At 35.3% G+C, this 17,133-nt stretch overlaps 2 protein-coding genes across 3 annotated transcripts in view; one reads left to right on the top strand and one right to left on the bottom strand.

Annotated features, from left to right (window-relative positions):
* Positions 1-2,555: 2,555 nt before the first annotated feature.
* On the bottom strand, positions 2,556-13,460 carry LOC106176747 (striatin-interacting protein 1). The gene is made up of 20 exons (XM_013559262.2): positions 13,295-13,460; positions 12,825-12,894; positions 12,321-12,395; positions 11,788-11,919; positions 10,910-11,030; positions 10,477-10,545; positions 9,956-10,062; positions 9,324-9,451; positions 8,799-8,993; positions 7,955-8,148; positions 6,721-6,850; positions 6,278-6,349; positions 5,816-5,890; positions 5,479-5,576; positions 4,886-5,012; positions 4,384-4,484; positions 4,131-4,197; positions 3,702-3,806; positions 3,157-3,361; positions 2,556-2,909 (listed from the first exon to the last, which is right to left on the bottom strand). The coding sequence occupies exons 1-20, from the start codon at positions 13,388-13,390 to the stop codon at positions 2,659-2,661; spliced, it is 2,418 nt and encodes an 805-aa protein (XP_013414716.1). The 5' UTR covers positions 13,391-13,460; the 3' UTR covers positions 2,556-2,658.
* Positions 13,461-13,544: 84 nt separating this feature from the next.
* Positions 13,545-17,133, top strand: part of LOC106176757 (S-adenosylhomocysteine hydrolase-like protein 1) — a 53,420-nt gene continuing 49,831 nt past the window's right edge. Inside the window, exon 1 of one of the 2 annotated variants that reach the window (XM_013559307.3) lies at positions 13,545-13,710. In XM_013559307.3, the coding sequence (XP_013414761.1) occupies positions 13,609-13,710 (102 nt within the window). In that variant the 5' untranslated portion in view covers positions 13,545-13,608. The remainder of the gene's footprint in view (positions 13,711-17,133) is intronic. The other variant, XM_013559288.3, reaches the window with a different exon arrangement.

The raw sequence follows: 17,133 nt of genomic DNA, 5'->3' as shown, positions 1-17,133 counted from the left end.
CTTTAGAGGAGATTGAGAATTCTATCCGTAATTACGAATCTGCTGTGAATGGAGAATGAATCTGTGAAAGTATGAAAGTAGATGTGGCGCTTTTTTTATTCTACCAATTTCGGCGAAGGTACCCAACAAACTGCTGAATTAATACACGCAGGGGTACTTTAAAGTATTTAATAAGAATACTAAAAATATAAAATAAAATAAAAAATAAATAAAATAAAATATTAATAATAAATAAATAAATAAATAAGCTTTAAAAATCATTTATGTATGTACTGTACTCGTCTATTATTTACTGCCCCACTTTATTATTAAAGCTGCAAAATTCGTGTGCCATGGATTTGCTCATTTTCTTTTGAACTACTCAACTACATGTACCCCTGTACCAGTTGAAAAAAATTTAATCAGACCTGGATTTTGCCCACAAAGAACTCCTTCAGTTCCCTCCTTTGGGAAAGTAATGACATACCTTCGTGTTGTATCTACTCGCATTACAGTGACTAAATGAAGTTGTTGCCTTCTCCACCTTTTAATGCATTGCATCTAAAAAAAAGGGCCCTGAAACCCTACAATTTAGTGGTTTTCTTACCACACAGTGGTTTTTTTTTACCAATCATCGGTGATAATGCAAATACGTGCTATCTACAGCAAAAATATCAACTTTTAAATCTTATACCCAAGGGATTGCCAAAGAAAATCTTATACCTTGTTTACATGCACCGTGCATAGGCCTATACCGGCAGGCGGACAATTGCAATTTATCAGGTATATATATAACACAATAACATTAAACAATACAATACAAGCATTGACATGATAAAAACATGTAGCTTATATGTTTAAAGGTTCCCTTCCTGCTCAACTGCTCTATCACACCTTGCACACTGGTGTATTTCTCATACATAACCCAAAACATTTTGTTAGAGAAGACGAGGCTAATGGGACTGATTGCATTAGAGAAGTTTGGGCGACATTTTATCACTCCTCTTTAAGTTTCCAGAAAAATTTGTAACTTCATGGTTTTAAAAATCATTTCAAGAAGTTAACGTATCTCCATCTCCTAAAAGCTTATTTTAAAAATATTTTTTAGAAAATTGAAAATCCAAATAGGTCATTAGAAAATATTTTCAGTAAAACCAGGCCCGTAGCCAGCAATTTTAAAAGGGGAGTTCGTTTTCTGAAAAAGTGGACCTTTTTCCATAAAAACATCATGTACCTAGATCAAATTTTACCCAGTGTGGACCTTTTCCCAGCAAAAGGGGCGGTTCTTTCGAAACCCCCCCCCCCCCCCCCCCCCCCCCCGGAACCCCCCCTGGCTACGGGCCTGAAAACTGACATTTGCTCCTCTCTTACGCAGGCACCAGCATGAAAACGGTATCTGCATTCTTAAACTTTAGTGTCGATGAAAATAGTTTTCAATCCAATTTGGCAACGCGTGTCTGATGTAAGATTTACTCATTTTGGAGAAAAGAAATGCTGGTAACCCTAGATGTTTTCTGCAGTGCCAAATGCAAACTGCCTGTTTTCGTTTGCCAGTAGTCCTTTCAACAAATATTTTATTGGTGCAGCCAATACTAATACTGCCGGATCACCGAAAAGTATGTATGGTAATTGCCTCAGCTTTTTTGTGGCACACAATAAGGGATTTTCATTGGCACAGACACTACTAATGCCACATGATTACCAACGGTACTTCAATAACCTCAGTTGCTTTTTTCGATTGGGACTGCACATTATTAGACATCATGCATTTAAATGTAAGATTTTGCAAGTAAATTTCAGATAATCCTCTGATAGTCCCACTATTTGAAAAACCTAAAGAAGACTAAAATCATCAAGGAATTGCTAGATATGTTTATATTGTTGTTTTTATTTTTGACTTATTTATTTTACGTTTTATTAGTCATTGTATGAAGTTACATGTAATAATACATCTGACAATCTTCACAATGATAACACATTTAAGTTGAAGCTGAAATCTATCAGGCATTAACTTACAGTGAAATAACCACTGCATCTTGTCAGGGGCAGATCCAGAGATATTTTCTGACAGTCTTTCAAATTATCTTTGTTGATCCATCCTCCATTTTTGACCGTCTTCCAACAGAAAAAATTGGATACCTGTCAATGTAAACTTGAAAATCTGACCGTCTTCCAGAAGACCCAGAAGACAGCCTAAATCCGCCCCTGCTAATGATGGGTTTACAAAATTTAATGCAAAAGTTATCCACTGGTGGGGATGAGGAGGGGAATGGGTACCCTATTTATACCTGTAAAACATTGCGCTCCACAAGCCTCATTTGCTTATAGCCAAGCATAACTAGTGAGTAAAGTGGGGAACCTTCATGTATAAAGTGGGGGTGGGGTGGGGAATAAAATAATTTTGCTATGCAAATACCAAACAGGTGACGAGATCAATTTTTCTATCATGTGCTGGGTACAGAGATGAAACAATTGTTCAGTTTTGTTTCGTTACATTTCATTCATTATGCTGTTTTGGTTTTTCTTTCTGAGAGAGAAGGGGGTACATACAAAGCTGGGGGGGGGGGGGGGGGGGGGGGAATGAGGGCGGGATGAGGGGGCATAGGAGATGCATGCCCTGGATCAGCCTTCCTTATCCTCCTTCAAACTGATGAAGTATTTTCAAGTCCATTAAAAACATCAATGTTTTAGAAGCTGGTCCCAGTCAATCTGAGTAGAGTACACCTCTCTCTCCACCCATCTTTCATAATTCTCCTTAAACTCCTGTGGAAGGTCCATGTGCTGCCCTAACACGCTGGTAATACAATTATCCACTGGCTTGAACTCTGGGTCGGTGCCATTGGTGGCGTAGCGACGATTGTTGAAGCGTTCAACACAAGATCTTAGAGCACACTCCTCGGCTTGGAAGTCCCAAGGTCTGGCATCCATGTCTGAAGAAAGAAAAAAAAGTTAACATTTTGGAGAGAAAGAGAGAGAGAGAGGGAGAGAGAGGGAGAGAGAGAAATGGTTGGTGGCAGAATGGGATGGAAGTTATAAGAAGAAATGCTACCAATGACAGCATTTCCCATACTTTTCAAAATCACAATGTTTGAATGAGGACACCACAAGATTGTACATGTATGTCTGACTAGTTAAAAACTAAATACAACTAATACAAAAACATTCCAGCAATCTTACCATTCCCATAAGCCCAATCATCATTAAGACGATGTCGCACTTTCTGGTAGATAGCAGACATCGTTTTCATGTTACTTTTTCTCCACTGCCTTCCCAGATATTTTGTCTGCATTTTAAGTAGCTTCAACACATAGAGCTGCATCATAGCATGCTTCACCTTCAATGATCTCTTCAAAATTGGGGCAGATTTGAAAACCACCAGCATCTGAAAAATACACTACCATATTATAACAAAAAAGTTGTCGAAAAGTAAATAAGTGAAGATAAAATAACAAATGAAATGCTCAAACCGAGTAAAACTATTCATTTTCTGATTTTCCATGAATTTTCAAATTCTGTCTTTGAAAGTGATATGACCCATCTATATGAAATGCCCCAAAATTAGATTTTTTCTCTTTATTAAGTTTTGTCAGTTATTGACAAAAGGACAAAAATATGACTTTGGGGGGGGGGGGGGGGGGGGGGGAGAAGATACTTAATTTCTTTTTCAACACGATTCAAACATTTCATTCCACTTAGATGAAAACAAAGGAAAACCTATATACCATTGTTCTTGAATGCTTCCATTTCGTCAGCTTGTTCAGAATACGTAGGAGGTTGATACATGAGAAGAGATTCCTCCAACAAAATTGTAGATCATCACCTGCCTCCTAAAAAGAAAAATATTTTAAATAAATATTCAGTCTTATAGTTTGTGTGCATCTATTACTAATTTTTACATCAGATAGGAGCATTGTAATTGAATGTTGATCACAGAAAAGCTCAACTGTTATTACTATCACTGATATCATAATCATTATTGGCTAAAACTATTATTATTATTATTATCATTATTATAAGCTGAAATTATATTATTACATGACTATGTTTTTGCTTTCGTAGGATAATGAATCTGGAAAACCAGGTCAATCATCAAGCATTTGGAGGTAAATTCATATTTCTATCAAAATAAATAAATAAGTCTTCCCACTGACCAGACTCTCTGCTGTGAGCTCAGGTTGGTCACCAATCACACACACTGGGAAATCTAACAGTGGGATGCTGAAACAGCAAAGAAAATTATCATGTAAAATTCCTTTCCCATTCTCATAGTCATTATCATTAATAAACTGCATTGTTCTTATTACCAGTGTATCATTTTCATTATTTATTATCCAATAATGAACATCATTATCATCATGAGAGAGAGAGAGAGAGAGAGAGAGAGAGAGAGAAAGAGAGATTTACTTGTTTTTAGCTCCAACGTATGACATAATATTTTGATTGAAGAACTTCAGCACCAGGGGTATGCAGTTGGCAAACACCAAGTGTTGACTCATGTACTCAAACTAAAACAAATTCCATATAAAATTACAAAAAATTATAATTACTATATAAATACAGATTTAAAATCTAATCACGTTTACTCATACTCTTAATAACATAGCACATATACCTCTGAAATAGTTATTGCTACAGTAAATACATAAATATCTGGTAATTATTAAGAATATTCTAAATATGTTGATGACCGTCGTTCAGAAATACAGATAATGTACATTCTATCACCTGCACAAAGTATTTCCTGTGTTTTGAAAATTTAATTTTTAATCTGAAAATTGCACACCGAGTGAGACAAAGGTGTAGCATTAACTGAAAGAACTTATGATTATCATTATTTAATTATCAAAATCAAAAAGGAAAATGACCCTCTAATCTATTTCCCAATCTCAATCCCGCCATCACATACCTGATAAATGTGATTCAGTTTAAAATGCTTCAGTAGTAAGAGTAGAAGTCCAGAGATGGCCTTGACAATGACCTCCTTGTGTCTGTTCACATCTATCCCCAGTTTCATAGACTGAAGAACTGTGGTCCTAGAAAGATTTTCAAATATCTCACCTCAATACTGCCAATATCTGTTGTGTTTTATATAGTTTACCAATTAATGAAGCACATATACTATTAAATCTTTATTTATATTATAGAAACAAGTCACAATGGCTATATGTACAGACTACCATCCGTACAGAAAATTTAATTTTTCTGGACATTTCTATACCTTTTCCTAAATCATCAAGGTACACCAAATCCAAAACCATTGACAAAATTACAACCCATAAACCTGTTTACCTCGCACTGCTTGCCTTATGTCATTTCATAAATTATAATTAGAATTCTCTTAATCAAGGCGAGAGATTTAAGCCTGGTTTGTAATATTTTCCCATCTCTGCAGTGAAGCATTAGTAGTGCTGATGCCCTTGAACAAACTTTCCTAGCAGAGAATAGATTTTAATCAAGATGCACTGTGTAAATAACACTAGATCTAATTAATATACTCACGGCATCTCCTCTGGTAAAACATCAGCCAAGATGTTGATTGAGTCTGTCTTGGCTTTTGAAGTAGGTGCTGCCGCCAAGAGGATTTTCAATAGTGCAATCTGGAACAGAAGGATATGGATGCAAACAAAACAAATAATAACATGCCTTTTTTAAATGAGATATACTGCCTTATAATGTGTCAGTGTGTGGTCTTGCTGAAACCCATTGATGTTTTTAAAGGTGAAACTGTCTCAAGTGTAATTGTGTATTTGAATTTTTATTTTAATGCTATGAAATAATTTATTACTTTTATTATTATTATTAGCTGCTATGATTTTGTCTAAGCACAAAAACTCACCATGTACTGGGGCAAGTTGGGCAGCATTGCCTGGTACAAAATCTCTGCTGGTGTCACTGGAACATTGGTCTCCGGCTGAAAATTCATTTAGTTTATTTACGAAAGGATAGACTATCCAGCATTAACAGACACATATGCTTGAGTATTTGCTTACTTTTATTATTTTGTTTAATGTCTTTGTACCTGTATTTTGTACATGGTTTAAGAGAGTAAATGTTCTAAATCTGAAACAACAACTGTTTACATTGAAAACAAATGTCACTTTTATCTTTATTTGTTCAGGTATATTATGTATATTTTGTAAATTTAGGATAACATATTGAAATACACTACACAATTTTGACCTGCAAACTACAAGTTTTAGTACATCTTGAAGCAAATGTTCCAAACACAACAATACTCAACTCAAGATGGTTACTTTGACAACAATGGCAAAACAGAACAACAAAGCCAAACATTTACCATAGAAAGAGGATTTCTGGATATTTCTTCTTCTCTTTTTATTTGTATTTCTGCCAGAGATGTGTACAGATGCTGAAAAGTAAGTATATATGTATGTATGTATAATAAAACAATGAAAGGCTATAATATTTCTGTCACATAAGTTTTAGGGTCCTGGGCTTAGTATAAATTCAAGCTGACTACACAAAGCGGTCTTGCAATATTGGTGTTAAAGTTTTGAAGAATTACTGGCCTTATTTGGCATTAGTTAAGATAATTGCAATTTTCTCAAGGGGTTTTGTTTATAGATAGAAATTTGATTTGAAATCTGTAAGATTTTTTTGTGAAATACAAATTGGTCGAGAATTTGCTGTTAGTGGAGGTGAGTTTCTAATTATCTAAAAAAACTCAGCCTGACAGAAAAAAAAAAAAAAAAAAAAAAAAAAAAACAATTCCAAACTCACCTGTTTCAGCACCTTGACCCCCTCATGTATAGGCTGAGGTAACCCAGCCATAGAGTTTAAATCTCCTCGGATTGTAAGACCAACAAACTTGGCCCTGGTGTGCTCCAAGAACAATTCCAGGTCTTTTTGTCTGAAAAAAAAAAAAAGATTTTAATCATGCAGCATTTAACTTCTCAATGTACTGATGAAATTAAAATGATATTTCAGTAGGTATTTTTTTATTTTACCATCTTTGCTACTTTGAGAAATTGTTGATTTTAATGTACTAATTGGGATGTTTTTATAAGCATTAGCAAATATCTGAAATTGCAAAATTTAAAGTTAATACAACAACCAAATCAACATTGTTTCCTGAAAATGTCATAACAATCTGCTATTAAAAACAAAGAAACAAACAAACAATAATTATAATAAAATGTCACAAAATGGTTAGTTCCTGCAAATATCAGCAGGGCACTGAAATAAAAAAAAACATTAAAATTATGAAATAAAAGAACTCAGTAACAAAAACAGGGAAACTGGAACTGATAAATTATGTAATATATATATATATATATATATATATATATATATATATATATATGACAAGGCCCATTCACAGCCAAGTTTCTTGCTGTATATTTCCCCCCCCCCCCCCCCCAAGTATGTAACAGTGCAACAGCAAATTCAGCACAGTAAACTGGTTGAGATTTAAATGTGAATAGGCCCATTCCCATACCTTGCTTTAGGAGTCCAAAGCAAATAATCTGGCTCAGAAGGAAGGGTGCTCTGAGCATGATCAACAACAGAGCACCTCTTTTTTTGACGTCTTAGTGCCTTGATCAAAAATAACCTAAATGCATTTTGATGATTTAAATTTTTGTCTTTTGGAATGAATTGATGATATTTTTCATCATAAAATGTAAATTACCTGAAACCTACCTTACACTTTCAACCGTAAATTTTCTGATCAAAATACTGATCATTTTATTACAAAATCTGCTGGTGAAACATCTAGACTAGAATCAATTGTAATCAAACAATTTTTCAATAAGTAAAAATAAAACTTTCTGATATTCTATTGCTGGTTACTCATGCACAACAAAGGAGGAAAATAAAATCACAATCCAATGGAGGCCTAAAAGAGAGATAAAACATTTTGCAATAATATAAAAGGACACACAATTTTTCAACTATCATGATGACAATAAAAATTTTTATCATTTCCAACAGAATCCTGCTCATTACCACTAACCTGACTTTAGGTATCCATGGCAACCCCTTACTGGTAGGTATGGGCGGGGTCTCAGGTCTTGGGGTCTCTGGGCGTGGTGAGGGGGGTTGGATGGGGTCATCTTCACTCCCCTCCTTACTAGCCTCTATTTCCCTGGTGATCTCATCATCCATGCTTTCAAATGGATCCTCCATGCTGCTCTGTTTCACAAGACCCTGGCATGAAACAATTTTAAAGAAATAAAGCTTCTGCACAAATAGAATTTCATTACATAGCCACCATCGTGACGATGTTAAAGATGCATATGAAGTCAATTTTTTGTCACAAAAGCCAGCCAAATGCCAGTATATAGTTGCCAACAGCATACCTAACTAAGAGAATTACCAAAAGGCATTATTTAATATTGCCCAAAAAATGATATTTACATGGATTTTTCTGCTAGCTTTCTATGCTGTAGGTAAATGGGACAGAAAAGTAGGTCAGATAAATAGGTAAAATTTCTGACCAAAATTTTAAAGAAAGGAGCAGTGCCAGTCTAAACTCTTTTATGGCTGATTGAGTGATTTATTCAATTTATCCCTTGGTATGTCGAATTTATTTGAGTTGTACAAGAAACTAGTAGAAAGGAACCCATACTCCACCGATGTTCAGTTCATATGTACGTTTAAGTATATTCATATTTTCAAACAGATCACCACTTCGGAAAAAAACTTTATCTTTAGGTGACCATGTTAGTATGTGTAACTACAAAATAAACTGATCATCAAATAAATGTTTTGAAAGCACATAATAAATTGATCAGATTGAAGGAATACAGCAAAAAAAGAATTACATTTTGAAAATACAGAGTGGAAAAGGTGGCTACCTTTTTATTATTATTTCCTCTATAATTCCTTTTTGGCAGTTGCTGTTCTATGAGATCTGCAGCAGAGGCGGGAGGTGAGGCGGCCCTCATGTGACGGCACACAGCATGAGTGTTTTCTGTCAGAGGAGGAAGGTTTTCATCTGCGCGTTTTTTGTTCTTCATGTCGTGTACTTCATCTAACCCACCAAGAGATGTCTTGAAGAATAAAAGGAGACCCAGAAATAATTTCAAAAGTTTTAACAAAGAAAACTGAATTAATCTCACAGCCTCCAAAAATGAACTGTACAATCAATCAATCAGGCTATCTAATTATTTCTTAGAACTGATAACTTCAGACAAAGTATGTCTGAACAGTTTTATCAGATCAATGTTTATTCTGACACATTCAAATTCAAACATCAAACATAACCAAAGCAGCAGTTAGTAGATAAAATATAAATAGATATAACAATAAAAATATGTCTGACATAAATAAATAAATAAATAAATAAATAAATAAATAAATAAATAAATATATCCACTCACCAGTACAGATTTCCACAAAACCAAGAGCACTTTTTTCATGGGGAAATGTGGGGCACTGCCACTGCAGAACTTGGTGACCATGTTGAAGAGGACAATGGCCAGAGGGTCCTCCCCACTGACCGGCTGACCTGGACACAGGTGAAAATGGACACGGTTAAGTGCACTTTATTTAAAATAAAACATTAAAAAGTTAAACAGGGATGAGAATACCATTTAGTGAAAAAGTCAGAAAATATATCTTGGGGTCTTGGAGCTGCCTAGGCCAATGATATTTTGGGCTCCCAAAAAGTTGGAAGTCAATAGTCAGCTGAAATTTCACCAGATTAATATTACATCCTTTGGATCGAAGGGGCAGAGGCAGAATGGAAGGGGGGGGGGGGGGGAGAGGAGAAAAAGTGTTTTTGTCAAAATAGGTTCAAAGCAATAAGCTTATAAGTTATAAGAGTCAGCAATTTGAAATTGTTTCAGTACCAATAAGTTGACAAAAAATTGATCATGCTTGTACTCATTTTAGGCAACACAGATGTTATTTCCTGATTTTATCAAATTCAAATCCAACAAATCAATCTAAAAAATTTTGCTTTTGTGGCTTAAACAATTGAGGAAAACATGGAATGAATGCACATCATTACCGAGTTCCAATTTGAAATTAGTTTGTAGCTGTTTTTTTTCATCTGAATCATTTTCATCATCAATCCGCATGGTTTCTATCATGATGTAAAGAGCATTCAGGATAACTCTGAAATAAATTGGTAATAAAATCATGAAAATCAAACACAAATAATTAATAAATAAAAATTGTCCATTTTTCACCATACTTAATTCTTTTTTGAATTCGTAAAATTTCCCCACATTTTCAAAATTATTTTTTACCATTATACAGATAATAAACACTTGACCAATTGAAAATCTAAACAATAATCAATAAAATAATATAAGCAAAGAAAGTAATGAAATCAAGTAAAATATAAATTACAACATCTTTACAGTCATACACTGTCTAGTAAAAATATATATCAATTGGTCAAACAAGACTTAACTATACTGTCAATATACCCTAAGCTGTAACAACCCAGGATCTGTACTGTTAATATAATCTAAGCCATACCAAACAAAGATCTGTAATTTTAATATACTCTTAAGTCATACCAACCTAAGATCTGTACTGTCAGCAAGAGACACAGCTGGTTTTCTTAAAGCAACTGAGGCAGCAAGACCATTCCTGTAGAAGAAAGGTAATTAATAACACCAATTCTTTGCATCAAATAAGTAACTGGCTACTAAAATCAATGCTGGAACAAGTAATTTTTGAAATAACAGAAACACACCTGGTACCAATATCTTAAAAACGTTTTTTCCTTCATAAATTTTATGGATTTTTGACACAATGTCCTGAAAACTGACTCCTATGACCTACAATATATTTTACAAAAATAAATGTCACAATCATATTGTAATTTTGAGCTATCTTGCTGAATTTTGTAATTATAGCAAAATCCATGATTTTTGAAATTTCGAAAATTTGAAAAACTAAAGACCCATTTGCACTCTTCATTTCTTTTGTGAAGCCCTCCCCTGCTACTTACTCCATCTCCATGTTAAGCAGCTCAATAAGGGCTTGGAATGCTCCACAGGTGTACAGCAAGAACACATGATAGCGGCACCAGTAAGCCTGATCTTCTTCATGATCACATTCACCAAAGAAACCTGTTAAATAATATGGTTAACACGTTAATAAAATATACTCTAATATACCTAAGTAAATAAATATATGTTAGATAGGACTATCCTTGGACCAGGTACAGCATTGGACTGGTAAGTAAACCTAGCTCACTCACCCTGTAACAAGTGGAGCATGACAACATAGTTCACTTACATTGTAACAAGTAGAGCAGGGACCTTGTAACCTACCTCACTCACCCTGTAACCAGCAGAACAGTGACCTTAGAACCAAGCTCACTTACCCTGTGACAAGTACTGTACAGCCAGGACCTGACAATCTAGCTCAATTACCCCAGGGATGGATCAAGGCCGTCTCCTGGGTCTTGGAAGATGGTAAGATTTTAAGGTTTACATTGATGGGTATCTAAATTTTTCTGTCAGAAGACAGTTAAAAATGGAAGATGGATCGACAAAGATAATTCGGAAGACTGTCAGAAAATATCTCACCTTGTAAAAAATAGAGCAGGGACCTGAAAACCCTGTAACAAGTGCAGCAGGGACCTGACAGCTTAGCTCACTTACTCTGTATCAAGTAGAACAGGGGCCTTAAAACCTAGCTCACTTACCCTGTAACAAGTACAGCAGGAGCCCTAGAACCTATCTCACTTACCCTGTAACAAGCACAGCAGGGGCCCTAGAACCTATCTCACTTACCCTGTAACAAGCACAGCAGGGGCCCTAGAACCTATCTCACTTACCCTGTAACAAGCACAGCAGGGGCCTTAGAACCTAGCTCACTTACCCTGTAGCAAGTAGAGTAGAGACCTGACAGCCTCCATCCTGGCCTGCCTGTTGGAGACCTCTATTGTGTCTAGGAGCCTCAGGATGTGCATCTTTCTGGCAGCTTCATTCAGGTCTGTCCACTTCTGTTTTGCTGTTACACAGAACAATTTCATATATATATATAAAACAAATGATGGTTAATCTAATTCTTTGAAATCACACAAGGCATGAAAATTATGATTTAACCTGCCAAGAAACTCTATTATGCTATTTCTAAAAATTTGTAAAACCTTTTAAGCATCACTGTCTTTTCTGTCACACATATTTTTACAGTAAGACAGCCTCAGGTAACATTAGATTTAAAAATACTAACTCGGCACTTAACTACTCTGGCATAAATTCATATCTTGTACATCTTTTTACAATCTAATCCAGGCTAGACTAAAAAGGATTGTACACCTATCCCAGGGACATTTTTTGTTAATGTACATGAAATTTCTCGCAAATATCAAAATGTTTGAAGTTAAGTTTTATAGTCTAAGATTTACTCACTGATTCTTTCCAAATATTCCTCGAAGCATTTTCTGTTTTGATAAAACTCACTTTCCTCTGTATAGCTGTAGAGTTCTGCAAGAATATACAAATATAATTAGAACACATGTGGACTTCGACAAACTTTTGGCAAATCAATAAATGACCAGTATATTACAACAGCTTATATCACATACATGCAAGAAGATCATTTCGGTCAGCTTGATTGTTTGTCCTCAATATCTGCCTTAGTATATATCAGATACACCATTCATTATCAATTTGTATATGACATCATTTAGGAATACATTGCATGATCTCTTGCTGTATCTTTTACTTTCTTGTGAAGAGTACATTAATTTCCCTGCAACTGATAAACCACACCTATACATTACTGATGTCTAACAAAAAATTGAAAAGCTGGATATAAAGAGAAAATATGTATAATAGTAAATGGCCTATTCATTTCAGATAAAACAAAATAAATAAATAAAATAATTCAAATAAAAAATATTATAAAAATACCTGATATTTCCAAATTGTATTTATCAGCATCATCATATATAAACTCCAGGTCTGGCGACTCACTGTTGGTCTGATAAACAAAATGAAAGTACACCTTATGACTAAAAAAGTAATTGGATGACACGTTAAATGTAATGATTATTTAAAAAAATAGTACGTAACGTTAATTTCACGCTAGCTTTAAATTGATGCATTCATCAAGTTGTGCTAGACGACAGAAACATAAAGGTGATCATCACTTACTTTCAGTGCATAGCTTACACACGGTTTTTATTAATCTTATTTTTAATTTCTTGAATAAGAATGGAGCTGATATCTTCACTGATCTAAATGAAATTTCAAGACGTCAGAATGAAATTTTCAAGTGTCAAATTCTGACGTGAACAATTAATTCAAAGAGCTCGATGTAGTAAGATGTTTCTAGTATTCAACTAAATAAATATGCTTAATTAAGACCTGTTTCGTATTACCTCTGAATCTCTTCGCTGCCGACGGAGTAACTCCCTCAATTTTGGTAAACCACCTCTTCCTCGCCCTGCTCCGCCAGCTCCACTGGAGCCGTCCATCTTGGATTTTGTGTACAAGACGTGTGCTGCCACCTATGATTATTTCACAAAAACTAAAGCGACAGTCTGCTATAAAAACGCACTCAAACACTGAAGCCAAGCTCAGTCGTTAAGTTAAAAAGTTCATAAATCTGTTCCTAATCTGAATTAAAAAGGATAAAATCTGCCGTGGGGTATTTCGAAAAAAGTTTTGATCACATGGTCTCACAGCTGTGAAAATGGCGGACGAAGATCACGACTCCGAAGATGCCGTTGTTTCAGAAAAATCAAGGGCAAAAGTAACTGACCACAAACTTATTGGTGATGAGGCCCAAGCAAGGGTAAGTGATTATTTGAGGCATTAAAGACACCCATTGTGTTAGATGTAACTATTAAGAAATTAAATTAATTTAGTTACGAGCGAGGTTATATGCTGTCATTGATTGTTGTGCTTTCGCTTATGTGCGCTGTATCGTAAGCATTGCTTCGGCTGTTAAAGGCAAATTGCTTCTGGTGTGAAGATTTAGTGCTCGCGAACCCATGTTGTTAAATGCGTAGCCCTTGTCCACCAAATGTTTCACTATTGAATGCATGGATACAATGTACACAGTAGCAACAGAACTTGCCCTACAGATAGTTTTACAGTCACAGTCCTTGGGTATTATCGACCAATTAAGTCTTTGTAAAACATCTTCCTTTTTCACCTGAAGCACCAGCGGTGTCTGTGGCTTTACTACACTGTATATAATGCAAGATGTGGACCATCAAGGGCTATCGACAAATTATTTTATGTTTGTGAATATTCCTGTTTGAGCTTTTTGTGCATTGTAAAATTTGATAAACACATTGACATAAGCACGTAGATTTATCATGATCATACATCAGCTGTCTGGAACCATTGACAAGTACTAAATAGTGTCTGGGGTAGCGCTTACACTCGCCAATTTAGCCAAATGCTAGAACTGACTTAAATTGGCTAAAGAAAAAGGGCTTGATTTGACATGTTTTAGCCAAATTATAACAACTTTGATAACAAATTGACAAAAATGTGGTGATTTGGCTAAGCGAAAAAAATTGCTAGCGCTACGGTACCCTAGTGTTTCACACATCTTCCCTGAGTGTTGCCAGTTTAGGTGCCTTTTTTCTAGGCATTATTTACTTAGAATTACATGTGCATATGCAGTACATAGCACTTGCATGTAGAATTGAGTACAGATTGCAGGGGCGGATTTAGGCCGTCTTCAGGGTCTTCTGGAAGACGGTCAGATTTTCAAGTTTACATTGACGTGTATTTAATTTTTTCTGTCGGAAGACGGTCAAAAATGGAGGATGGATCAACAAAGATAATTTGGAAGACTCAGAAAATATCTCTGGATCTGCCCCTGGATTGCAGATTGCATTCCTACCATCTTTTCAGCACTAGGCTGTATATAGTCTGTATAAAGTAAACTAAAGTTAACTACTAAAAGGGTATCTGACAAATTACATCCTCTGGTCTGTCTCCGAAGTGTTTTTTTTTTTTTTTTTATTTTTAGTTCTTGGGCTAATCTTAGTCAGCTAAAATTGAATAGCTGAATATGTAAAGTCAACGCTGCAACACTGGTCTGACTGAGAACTTTTAAAAATGATTGTCCCCAAAACTGTATTTGGCATTGATAAATGGGCTACTGTCACCTTTGAGAGCTGTAAAAATCAAGACAGACAATTTGTTCAAAGACCTTAACTAAAACTCTGGGAAAAAAGGAAACCAGATAAGTGTGGCCTTATAGATTTTTATGAAGAAGAACTTAATCAGCTAAGTTATAGCAGGCTAAGCTTTTAGTCTAGAGACTGATTTAAGATATTATTAAACATGCCCCAGGTGATAAACTTATAGGGACTTGACTTGATTACAATATTTACTATTGGACTTCAAAATTCTTGTCTCTCTGTACTTGGAAAGGAACACATTACACAGTGCCTACCTTTATCACAGTAGAACTTGATTAGAAAGACAGACGTGTGTAATGAGTCCAGTTGAATACTCCATAATGTAAATACCAGACCTGTTATCACAGGCTGATCCTTGTTTTGCATAATGAGAAAAGTCAGATATTGTTCTAAGCAAAAAAAAACTGCTGGAAATTTTTAACTGATTACCTGTGTTTCAAAAAGACTTAAGTCTCCTAACCTAATACATTTTTTCTTTGCAAAATTTATTTGCCTTTTTAACTGTGTCCCTTGAGGAAAGTTTGATTGTGCTGATAATGGTTTTACTCTCAGTGGGGAGAGAAGCCCATTTGGGTTTGTCAGTTGAATTTATTTAAAAAAAAAATCATTTGAAAATGCTTCTGGACCAAGGCTGCAAAATTGACATAGGTTACTAGTAAACAGTCTAAGTTAGGCTAGCTTTTACTAACTATGAAGACACAAAAGTGTGTGGGTGTGTGCTGGGGCATGCATGCACACATATTACGTTTATTGAAAGAGAAATGTTTCGCTGGAAAATATGATTAATTTAAATGCATGGAACAGACCCAGTTTTTGTGCTTTCTTATATTGAGTTTTGAAGCTTGTGGTTTGAACTTAAGTTGGGAAATGAAACAGTTTATGTACAAACAATGTTAAAAGTTTGAAGCCTTTGTCCAACAGCTTCTTTGAGCTTTGAACAACAGTTTACACTTTTTCTGTTGGGCTCTCTGCTTTTACTAAAACATGGTATGTTAAGCACTACTGAATTTTCAAGGACAGTATAATTTGCTGATTTAAGAGAGATGAATGGAGATTTCATGGTTATTTCTTGTATTGAAAATAATTTTCTGACAGAAAATAATTTTCTGATCAGCTCTACTGATTTTTTGCTGATCATGAGCTGTTTAATACACAAAAATTTTATGGCCCATGACTTCTTTATGTTTGCTCAGAGGTTAAGTTTTATTCTTTTATTGTATTTTATTTTTCAAAGGTCAAGGGCAATTTACTTGAAAACAGCTTGAACACTTAACCACTGATGATGATGATGTTAAAATGGTATCATTTCTCCCTTGAGACCAATACACCTTCAGATCAATGAACTTTTGAATATAAGAAATGTCAAATCGTGCGAAGTATAGTAATGTATTGTCGGTTTTGGAACAGTGAGCCTGTGGCCTATTGAATCTTCATTCTAAATTGCCTACAGACAGTTTATACACATGCCCAAAGTGTGTTAGAATTGCCACTTCTGTATCCCTGCTACTTTGATATTACATACAGAAAGTTAACATCAATCTATTTGGGAAGAAAGTCTATTGATTTGCCCCGACTGGGACGAATGGATATATCTATAGAAAGTATCCTTGACCTTAAAAATGACCAAGGTTATACTCTCACAGTCAATGCTAGCCATTGCCCCATGCTGCCCCAGTAGAAGTGAAGGCAGGCTAGTGAAATTGTTATTAATTTTGTCAGAGACTAACCAATATCTCTGGTTTGGGTCGGTAGATTCTTGGAACTTGGTGAACTGAAGTGCGAGTTGGTTAAGGAATTTTTGAAACAGGCTGCACTCTCATGCACATGCATGCACGCTCACGTACACGTGGATTAAAATCTGTGGCAGTTTGTACCTTTAACTTATTTGCATGCTGCTCACTTGGGACTAGTGGGCCTCAAAAAAACCACCAGTCCAAATCAAAAGTTCCTGCCTTCTGGACTGGATTTCTGTGCAAAAAAGGTCATTAAATGAGTTAGCCAGCAGTGCGTAATGTCTATGGGACCATTCAAGTGGGTCGGCCATATTTGACCCT

This window comes from Lingula anatina, chromosome 6 (genome assembly GCF_051362555.1).
Source record: "Lingula anatina isolate TDL-2025a chromosome 6, LinAna3.0, whole genome shotgun sequence".
Lineage (NCBI taxonomy): Eukaryota > Metazoa > Brachiopoda > Lingulata > Lingulida > Lingulidae > Lingula > Lingula anatina.
Note: the sequence above shows the minus strand (reverse complement) of the source record. Positions and strands in the feature narration are given on the sequence as shown.